The 11,729-nt window shown below is 32.7% G+C and overlaps 1 protein-coding gene across 1 annotated transcript; it reads left to right on the forward strand.

Annotated features, from left to right (window-relative positions):
* The first annotated feature begins 10,299 nt into the window (after positions 1-10,299).
* LOC142219405 (uncharacterized) lies at positions 10,300-11,389 on the forward strand. The gene has a single exon (XM_075288404.1). The coding sequence runs from the start codon at positions 10,395-10,397 to the stop codon at positions 11,175-11,177; it is 783 nt and encodes a 260-aa protein (XP_075144519.1). The 5' UTR covers positions 10,300-10,394; the 3' UTR covers positions 11,178-11,389.
* Positions 11,390-11,729: the final 340 nt, after the last annotated feature.

The following is an 11,729-nucleotide window of genomic DNA, read 5'->3' on the forward strand; positions in this document are numbered from 1 at the left end:
TTTTAACAAAATTTTCTATAGAAATAAAATTTTCACAAAATTTTCTATAGAAATAAAAATTTTCTATAGAAAGAAAATTTTGACAAAAATGTCTACAGAAATAAAATTTTAACAAAATTTTCTATAGAAATAAACTTTTGACAAAATTTTCTATAGAAATAAAATCTTGGTACATTATTTTTGGCTCTAGTGGCAACCATGATTATGAACCGATATGGACCAATTTTTGTGTGATTGGAACAATTTTGGTATGGTTGTTAGCGACCATATACTAACACCACGTTCCTAATTTGAACCGGATCGGATGAATTTTGCTCCTCCAAGAGGCTCCGGAGGTCAAATCTGGAGAACGTTTTATATGGGGGCTATATATAATTATGGACCAATATGGACCAATTTTTGCACGGTTTCTAGAGACCATATGCCAATACCATGTACCAAATTTCAGCCGGATCGGATGAAATTTGCTTCTCTTTGAGACTTGATCCCCAAATCTGGGGATCGGTTTATATGTGCGCTATATATAATTATGGACCGATGTGGACCAATTTTTGCACGGTTGCTAGAGACCATATACCAATACCATGTACCAAATTTCAGCCGGATCGGATGCAATTTGCTTCTCTTTGAGGCTTCGCAACCCAAATCTGGGGATCGGTTTATATGTGCGCTATATATAATTATGGACCGATGTGGACCAATTTTTGCACGGTTGCTAGAGACCATATACCAATACCATGTACCAAATTTCAGCCGGATCGGATGCAATTTGCTTCTCTTTGAGGCTTCGCAAGCCAAATCTGGAGATCGGTTTATATGGGGGCTATATATAATTATGGACCGATGTGGACCAATTTTTGCATGATTGTTAGAGACCATATACCAACACCATGTACCAAATTTCAGCCGGATCGGATGAAATATGCTTCTCTTAGAGGCTCCACAAACCAAATCTGGGGATCGGTTTATATGGGGGCTATATATAATTATGGACCGATGTGGACCAATTTTTGCACGGTTGTTAGATACCATATACCAACACCATGTACCAAATTTCAGCCGGATCGGATGAAATTTGCTTCTCTTTGAGGCTCCGCAAGCCAAATCTGGGGATCGGTTTATATGGGGGCTATATATAATTATAAACCGATATCGACCAACTTTTGCATGATTATTAGAGACCATATACTAACACCATGTACCAAATTTCAGCCGGATCGGATTAAATATGCTTCTCTTAGAGGCTCCACAAGCCAAATCTGGGGATCGGTTTATATGGGGGCTATATATAATTATGGACCGATATGGACCAGTTTTTGCATGGTTGTTAGAGACCATATACCAACACCATGTACCAAATTTCAGCCGGATCGGATGAAATATGCTTCTGTTAGAGGCTCCACAAGACAAATCTGAGGGTCCCTTTATATGGGGGCTATACGTAAAAGTGGACCGATATGGCCCCTTTCAATACCATCTGACCTACATCGATAACAACTACTTGTGCCAAGTTTCAAGTCGATAGGTTGTTTCGTTCGGAAGTTAGCGTGATTTCAACAGACGGACGGACGGACGGACGGACGGGCATGCTTAGATCGACTCAGAATTTCACCACGACCCAGAATATATATACTTCATGGGGTCTTAGAGCAATATTTCGATGTGTTACAAACGGAATGACAAAGTTAATATACCCCCATCCTATGATGGAGGGTATAATAATATGCATTTAATACTAGCGACGCCATCTATGTGTCAGACCGGGGACTTATCAGCCAACCTGTAACTAATATCACGTACCAAATTTCACCCGAATCGGATGAATTTTGCTCTTCCAAGGGGCTCCGGATGTCAAATCTGGGGATGGGTTTATATGGGGGCTATATATAATTATGGACCGATGTGAACCAATTTTTGCATGTGTGTTTGAGGCCATATACTAACACCATGTACATGCCGGATCGGATGAAATTTGCCTCTCTTAGAGGATCGGCAAGCCAAATTTGGGGGTCCGTTTATATGTGGGCTATACGCAAAAATGGACCGGTATGGCCCATTTGTAATACCATTCGACCTATATCAATAACAACTACTTGTTCCAAGTTTCAAGTCGATAGTTGTTTTGTTCGGACGTTAGCGTGATTTCAACAGACGGACGGACGGACATGCTCAGATCGACTCAGAATTTCACAATGACCCAGAATATATATACTTTATGGGGTCTTAGATCAATATTTCGATGTGTTACAAACGGAATTACAAAGTTAATATACCCCCATCCTATGGTGGATGGTATAAAAATAGTAGTTTGGATCCCCATTCTGTGATCCGGTAGTAGTATTGGATAATTGAATCATCTCCATTGTATACAATTCCGTAGTCTAGACATATCCTAATCCGATCGTAATATGACACCAAGGCATAGCAATCTGAGTATTTTTCGAGATTTTCTTTATTAATGCAGAACCCAGGTTCAAATCTCGCAAAAGGTGAATCATTTGTCAAATATATTTCTAAACGATTGGTTCTTTGTGTTACACATCGTGTTTTATTTTGTAATTTTCGGCAAAAGCGTTTTTTTTTCAATAAGCAGTGATAAGTCTCTTAATTTATAAGAACTTCCCAAAAGGCATTCCATGGAAGTGAATAGACGAACTTTCAATTTAGTTTTCAGTGTATTTTTATCTTTTGTTTGATTTTTTTTTTGTGTAACCTCCAAAATTGATACTTTCACTTAAAACGGTCAAATAGGGTATTTCCTAAGACTTGTTATAAATACTTTTAAGAACTCCCACGGAAGTGCTGAAAATGATAGATGATCCAGGGAAATTTCCATTTTTTTTTTTTGTTTTATTGGGAATACACTCAAATCATATTAACAATATTCGGCATATATAAAACAAATAAATAATTTGTTTATTAATTTCCTAACAGCCTTTCCACTTTATTATACAATGACTGATAAGTGAGTCTCCATGAATAACATCAAAGGACAAATCGTTTGTTTTCAATTTTTGTTTTTCTCGAAAAATGCACCAAATTGAATTGTGATCAAAAATAAATTTATTTTGTGCAGCAAAGTTTGTATTTCCCCCTGAGATGGGTTTATTTTCATTTTGGCATAAATTAACAATGAAATTGCGTGACGACTCTGTGTACAGAGTCGTTCAGGACTCTGTACACACTCACAAATAAATACGAAAACGATACCATGCATGTGTTTTGTATGGGCTTTCATCGTCAACGTATCAGTTATGCACCAGCCTATACCAGAATCGAAGTTAAACATTAAAATTTTTGAATTGTTCCGATTTTATTGATATTCAATTAAATTCAATCGTATTTCAATAATTCGATACGCTTGCCACATCGATTGTGGCCATATATTTATTTTGTCACCCGGGGGTGGTTGGAGCGAAATAATTGAACATTTTGCAAAACACAAAATTGACATTAGTGAGGAAATTAAAACTTCAATTTGAAATTGAAATTATTACAATGTTCCCTTTAAATGGAGCAATAGAACGGCATAGTGAAAAGAGGTCGATGAAAAATATTTGGAGGAACATAAATGCAATGAGCGTATTAGTAATAAGTAAAAGTATCACATTTTACGATTTACTTTGACAAAATCCCATCGTAACGGATTACAAGAATAAAATACAATAAATAAAATTTCACAAATGTGCTCCAGAAAAAAATGAGCAAAATTTAAAAAATTTTAATAAAAACAAGTATATAAAGCAGTAAGTTCGGCCGGGCCGAATCTTAAATACCCACCACCATGAATCAAATATTATAGTGAAAATTTCAGGGGGATTTGGTGACAAGCAGATCAGTTCATGCAGTACACTTCCCGAAGATAAATTCAAAGATTTTAACTACTAGATCAGATTCTGGATTTATAAGAACCATATTTGTTTGAGTTTTAGAGGAATCATAAACATCGTGTGCAAGTGTGCAAGAAAATTATATGAAAATGAAATAACGCCTTGATTTAAAATGTAATATCTGTAGATTTTTACCCCCATTATTTAAATGATTACCAGAAGTAAAATCTGGAAACTATAATTCAGTTTCAAGCAATTTTCATTATCAGTGCACATGGACCGATATTCACCATTTTCGGCACACCTCTTTATGTTCCTAAAATACTTCTAGATTTAAAATTTAATATCTGTAGATTTTTACCCCCATCATTTAAATGATTACCAGAAGTAAAATCTGGAAACTATAATTCAGTTTCAAGAAATTTTCATTATCAGTGCACATGGACCGATATTCACCATTTTCGGCACACCTCTTTATGTTCCTAAAATACTTCTAGATTTAAAATTTCATGCAAATTTGATAAAAACTATGGTTTCTAAAAGCCCAAGGTAAAATCGGGAGATCGGTCTATTTGGGAGATAAACCAAAACATGGGCCAATACATGCCATTTTCGGCTCTCATATTTAAGGTCCTGTAGATTTCTCATTTCAGGCAAATTGGATAAAAACTACGGATTATAGAAGCCTAACAATTACGGTTTCTAGAAGCCCAAAAAGTAATATCGGGAGATTGGTCTAATCTAATCACCATTTTCGGCATACCTTTTTATCGTCCCAAAATACCTCTGGATTTCCAATTTGAGGCAAGTTGGATAAAATAAATAAAATCTGGACATCGGTCTATATGGGGGCTATATAAAAACATGGTCAGATACCCATCATTTTCAGCACACCTCTTTAGGGTTTTAAAATACCTCTAGATTTATAATTTCAGGCAAATTTTATAAAAACTACAGATTGCAGACGCCCAAGAAGTAACAACTGGAGATCGGTCTATATGGGGGCTATACCCAAATATGGACCGATGCTCACCATTTTCGGCACACCTCTTTATTGTTCTAAAATACCACTAGATTTCCAATTTCAGGCAAATTGGATAAAAACTACGGATTCTATAAGCCCAAGACCCAAAATCGGGAGGTCGGTCTATATGGGGGATATACCAAAACCTGGACCGATACTCACCATTTTTAGCACATCTCTTTATGGTCCTAAAATACCTCTAGATTTCAAATTTCAACCAAATTGGATAATAACTACGGATTCTAGAAGCCCAAGAAGTAAAATCGGGAAATCGGTCTATATGGGGGCTATACCTAAACATCAAGCGATAGTCACCATTTTTGGCATACCTCTTTATGGTGCTAAAATACCTCTAGATATCGAATTTCAGGCGAATTGGATAGAAACTATCGATTCTAGAAGCCCTAGAAATATAATCGGGAGATCGGTCTATATGGGGGCTATACCAAAACATGGACCGATACTCACCATTTTTGGCACACCTCTTTGTGGTCATAAAGTACCTCTAGATTTCCAATTTCAGGCAAATTGGATAGAAACTAAGGTTTTTATAAGCCAAAGACCCCAAATCGGGAGGTCGGTTTATATCGGGACTATATCAAAATTTGGACCGATATAGCCCATCTTCAAACTTGACCTGCCTGCAGACAAAAGACGAGTTTGTGCGAAATTTCAGCACGATTGCTTTATTATTGAAGACGGTAGCGTGATTACAACAGACAGACAGACAGCCAGACAGACAGACGGACATGGCTATATCGTCTTAGAATTTCTCCCTGATCAAGAATATATATACTTTATATAGTCGGAAATCGATATTTCGATGTGTTACAAATGACAAACTTATTATACCCCCGTCACCATTCTATGGTGGTGGGTATAAAAATAACAATAGAATTAAAATTTTAACAAAATTTTCTATAGAAAAAAACTTTGAAGAAACTTTCTACCAAAATAAAATTTTGACAAAATTTTCTATTGATATACAATTTTTGATAAAATTTTCTATAGAAATAAAATTTGGAAAAAAATTTTCTATAGAAATAAAATTTTGACAAATTTTTCCATGGAAATAAAATTTTGACAGTTTTTTTTAAATAAAATTTTGACAAGATTTTTTTTATAGAAATAAAGTTTTTACAAAATTTTCAACGAAATTTTGACGAAATTTTATATAGAAATAAAATATTAACAAAATTTTCTAAAAACAAAAAAAATTTTTCTACCGCAAAAAAAAAATTTTACAAAATTTTCAACAGAAATAAAATTTTGACTAAATTTTCTATAGAAATAAACTTTTGACAAAATTTTCTATAGAAATAAAATTTTGAGAACTTTTTAGAAATAAAATTTTGACAAAATATATGAATATATATTTTATAGATTTAAATTTAGACAAAATTTTGTACATAACATAAATTAAATTTTGACAAAATTTTTTTTACAAATAAAATTTTGACAATTTTTTTAAATAAAATTTTGAAAAATTTTCAATAGAAAGAAAATTTTAACAAAATTTTCTATAGAAATAAAATTTTGACAAAATTTTATATAAAAATAAAATATTAACAAAATTTTCAAAAGAAAAAATTTAACAAAATGTTCTACAGAAATAAAATTGTGACTAAATTTTCTATAGAAATAAAATTTTGACAAAATTTTCTATAGAAATAAAATTTTGATCATATTTTCTATAGAAATGAAATTTTGAGAACTTTTTGTTATAGAAATTAAATTTTGACAAAATATTTTATAGAAATAAAATTTTCCCAAAATTTTCTATAGAAAGAAAATGTTGACAAAATTGTCTATAGAAAAAGATTTGACCCAGTTTTCTATTGAATAAAATTTTGTAGAAATTTGATTTTTATAGAAATATTATTTTGGCAAAATATTTATGGAAATAAAATTTTTAGCAAATTTTTTATAGAAATAAAATTATGACAAAAATGTTTGCAGAAATAAAATTTTGACAAAATTTTCTAAAGAAATAAAACCTTTCTATACAAATGAAATTTTGTAAATTTTCTCTATGGAAATAAATTTTTTTTTTAAATTTTCTATAGAATAAAATTTTGACAAAATTTTCTTTAGAATAAAATTTTTAAAAAAAATTTCCAATAGAAATAACATTTTGACAAATTTTCTACAGAAATAACATTTTGACAACATTTTCTACAGAAATAAATTGTTGACAACATTTTTTATAGAAATAAAGTTTTTACAAAAGTTTCTATAGAAATAAAATTTTGATAAAATTATAAATTAATAAAATTTTGAAAAAAAAAAACTTTCTATAGATATAAAATTGTGAAAAAATATTCTATATAAATAGAATTTTGACATTTTCTGTAGAAATAACATTTTGACAAAATTTTCTAAAGAAATAGAATTTTGACAAAATTTTCCATAGCAATAAACTCACGCGTGAGTCGTGAGTCCCGCTGATGGAAATGGCGTGAGTGTGCGTGAGCGTGATTAACAAAATAAATGTCGTGCGTTAGTAACAAATTTTGGAAAAATACACTCACGAAAATAATCCCGCCTAGGGACATACAACTCTCACGAGTTCAATTTATTTACAATTTTAGTGACACCTGAGATGTTAAAAAAAGCTCTCGATTTTAATCATGTTTTCAGACATGGCCCTAAGGTAATTTGCTCATAAAATTATTCGTGAGTCACGACATTTTTCGTAAGTCACGGTATTTTTTTTAAGTCATGGTATTTTTCGTGAGTCACGACATTTTCGTGCGTGTGCGTGAGCGTTAGTCCTACTAAACAATATCGTGCGTAAGTAAGATTTTTCCGTCGTGAGTGAGCGTGAACAAAATATTACTCACGTGCACACCTCTACTCCCAATATATCTGTGGGATTTGAGATGTCATCGAAAACGAAATAACATTTTGACAAAATATTTATAGAAATAAAATTTTTATCAAAATTTTTTATGGAAATAAAATTTTATCAAAATTTTTATAGAAACAAAATTTTGATAAAATTTTCTAAAGAAATAAAACTTTGACAAATGTTTCCTATACAAATAAAATTTTATAAAATTTCTCTATGGAAATAAAAGTTTGTAAAAATTTTCTATAGAATAAAATTTTGACAAAAATTTCCTATAGAAATAACATTTTGACAAATTTTCTACAGAAATAACATTTTGACAAAATTTTCTACAAAAATAAAATTTTGACAAAATTTTTTATAGGAATAAAATTGTGACAAAAATATAAATAAATAAAATTTTATCTAATTAAAGGGTGATACGGTCAAAATTTGGTCAATATTAACTTGACGTATTTCTTTCAATTTTGCATTTAAAAAACCTGAACACCGCTCATTTTGAAGGTGTGTGTGTGTATAATGTTGCTCCTATTTTGATTTTGGCATTCACTCTTCAGTTGTCAAAATGCCGTCCACGCACGAAGAGCAGGGTATCAAAATTTTGCTCGCGCATCGCGAAAATCCGAGCTACTCGCACGCAAAGCTAGCAAAATCGCTAAAAGTTGCCAAATCAACCGTTACAAATGTAATTAAAGTGTTTGGGGAACGTTTGTCGACAGCCAGGAAGTCTGGATCGGGGGGAAATCGAAAACCGGAAGCCGCTGAGACGACAAAGAGAGTTGTCGGTAGTTTCAAGCGAAACCCTAACCTCTCTCTCCGAGATGCCGCAAATAAGCTGGGTGTATCGTCTACAACCGTGCATCGAGCCAAAAAACGAGCCGGACTATCGACTTACAAGAAGGTAGTGACTCCAAATCGCGATGATAAACAAAATACGACGGCAAAAGCGTGATCCCGGAGGCTGTACACGACGATGCTGACGAAGTTTGACTGCGTGGTAATAGATGATGAAACCTACGTCAAAGCCGACTACAAGCAGCTTCCGGGACAGGAGTTTTATACGGCAAAAGGAAGGGGAAAGGTAGCAGATATTTTCAAGCACATAAAACTGTCAAAGTTCGCAAAGAAATATCTGGTTTGGCATGCCATTTGTACCTGTGGCTTGAAAAGCAGCATTTTCATAGCTTCCGGGACTTTCAACCAAGAAATTTACGTGAAAGAGTGTTTGAATAAACGTCTGCTGCCTTTCCTGAAGAAACACGGTTGTTCCGTACTGTTTTGGTCGGATTTGGCATCTTGCCATTACGGTAAAAAGGCCATGGAGTGGTACGCCGCCAACAACGTGCAGGTGGTTCCCAAGGACAAGAACCCTCTCAACACGCCAGAGCTCCGCCCAATTGAGAAATACTGGGCTATTGTCAAGCGGAACCTAAAGAAGACCAAAAAAACTGCTAAGGACGAGCAGCAGTTCAAGGCAAACTGGCTTTCTGCGGCGAAGAAGGTGGACAAGGTGGCTGTACAAAATCTGATGACAGGTGTCAAACGTGAGGCCTGGCAATTCGGATTTGGAAAAGCGAAAGCCTAACTGAATATTTTTCCTGAATTTTATACTAATTGAACTTGAAAAAGAAATTTAATTTGATTTTTTAAATAAACGATTTCACCGATTTACACGCGTTTTCCCTTGACCAAATTTTGACCGTATCACCCTTTATACAATTATTTTTCGAGCTTTATGGACAGATAGATTAAGAAACATGGTTAATAGAGCCATTGAAAAGAAAACACCAGATACAAATTTTGCAACAACTTTCTATTGAAAAAAAAATCACAAAATTTTCTATAGAAATAAACTGTTGACAAAATTTTCTATAGAAATAAAATTTTGACAAAATTATAAATAAATTAAATTAAAAAAAAAACTTTCTATAGAAATAACATTTTTACAAAATTTTCTATAGAAATAAAATTTTGACAAAATTATAAATAAATAAAACTTAAAAAAAAACTTTCTATAGAAATAAAATTTTGACAACCTTTTCTATAGAAATAGAATTTTGACATTTTGTATAGAAATAAAATTTTGACAAAATTTTCTAAAGAAATAGAATTTTGACAAAAATTTTCGATAGCAATAAACTTTTGAAAAAAAATCCATAGAAATAAAATTTTTGGAAAAATTTTCCATGACAATAAACTTTTGAAAAAATATTCCATAGAAATAGAATTTTATCAAAATTTTTATAGAAATAAAATTTTGACAAGAGATTAGATTTAGATAATCCGCCTATATATGTACTCACAATAAATTTGTGGGATTTGAGATGTTATCCAAAACCTGGATCTAGAAGTGTTATAGAATTGGATCTCATAGCATAGATTACCCGTTAGTTTAAGTCAGGAAAAAAGTGTTGTTTAGCCAGTGGAGAAGCAATTACATGGTCTGAAAACCAGCAATTTCAATACCCTGGAACCCCTCAGATTTCAGGTAAGAAAATTTGAATACAATCTACCTTAGGCATTGTAGCATGCCTCAACTTTCATGTATATATATGATTTTCTATTTCCTTTATGTCAAATTCCTGAATTTTTATTTTTATTGAAATTATAGGATATGTGCTGAACAAAATATTTTAATCTCCATATTAAAAAAAATTCTAAGTTAAACCAAGTGTTCGTTTATAGTAAAATGTCCTTAACCAATTTTCGGTTCTCATTCAACTCTATAATTGAATCTATTTTCGTAATTCTCCAATATGATGTGATGCAACTATTTCTTCGCAAAAGGAATTCTCAAGATAATATTGAAGAAATTGCAATAAATGAATGCCGTCTCTCTATATATGAAGGACAGCCTAGCGTGGCAAATCTAAATGAAGTGGCAAAAAGTTTGGGATCAAGTATCAGTGAAATTGAGTGTGTAGCTATAGCAAACAATCTTGAAGATATGGAAGAATCAGAAAATGTCTATTTTGATGATCCGCCTACACATTCGAATCATGAAAATATATCAGATGAAGAAGCTAATTATGATTTCAACACAAAATCTCGAAAAAAGTCAAAAGATTTTCAAAAGAAGCTTGATGCCATTGAAGGTCAAGCTCAATATCTTTGGAATGCTATGAGGGAAGAGATAAAAAATTCTGGCAATTTTACTTCTGAGTGGCAAAATCTAAAATCACATGAAAAACTCTTATTTTATTGGTCTGCATTGTCGTCCAATGAACAATTAAGTGAAAGTCCCTTTGAAAATTTTCAACGTTTTTATATGAAAGAAGTACCCAGCACAGAAGAAAATCCCAAAAAGATCAATGAAGCAAATTTAATAGTTTGGCATAGTTTGACCTCTAAACAGAAATTACCATTTATTATGGAAGCTTTTATAGCTCGTATATCCCATGGAAAAGTGGATATCGCAAATGAAGTTGAAATTAAAGGAGCTTTTCGGAATTTACAAAATAAAGGAACATGAGTGATAGACTTGGTTACGCTTAAAAAATTTAATCAATTATTATTGAAAGTTTAGGTTTAAAAAAAAACAGTTGATGTTTAGCAAATTTTGGAATTTCGAAAATTTTTAATAAGTCCCCATAAAACAACTCCCCAAAATGTAAAATGAAATATGTCCCCAATTTCCTCTACAGAGAACAAAAACAACGATTCCTCTACAGAGAACAAAAACAACGATTCGACACTTTGGTATATTTTACTGCTAACCTTACTACCCTCTCAACTGATATCCATAGATTGTGGTGGCTGTAGAAAGGGAAACGAGGAACCCCCTTTTTAAGTCATTCTTGGTAGGCTCGAAAATCCATCGTCTGCGTTTGTCTGCCCAGGGGTTTCCGACGTTTAATTTGACGCCACGGCCGATGAATACAAGCGTGGGGCGACTATCGACCTTTCGGGCTCACACAATTACCATTATCGGCGCTTGAATTCTGGTAGCAAAAATATTTTAGAGAAAGTGTAAATATCCAGCTGACCCCTTTGGCAAATAATTTCAATCATATTGTTTGTTAAA

The sequence above is a fragment of the Haematobia irritans genome, chromosome 1 (assembly GCF_050003625.1).
Source record: "Haematobia irritans isolate KBUSLIRL chromosome 1, ASM5000362v1, whole genome shotgun sequence".
Lineage (NCBI taxonomy): Eukaryota > Metazoa > Arthropoda > Insecta > Diptera > Muscidae > Haematobia > Haematobia irritans.

What these genes read in the sequence shown, in the direction of transcription:
- LOC142219405 (XM_075288404.1), top strand. Translation starts at nt 10,395, where the DNA reads ATGTCCTTAACCAATTTTCGGTTCTCATTCAACTCTATAATTGAATCT.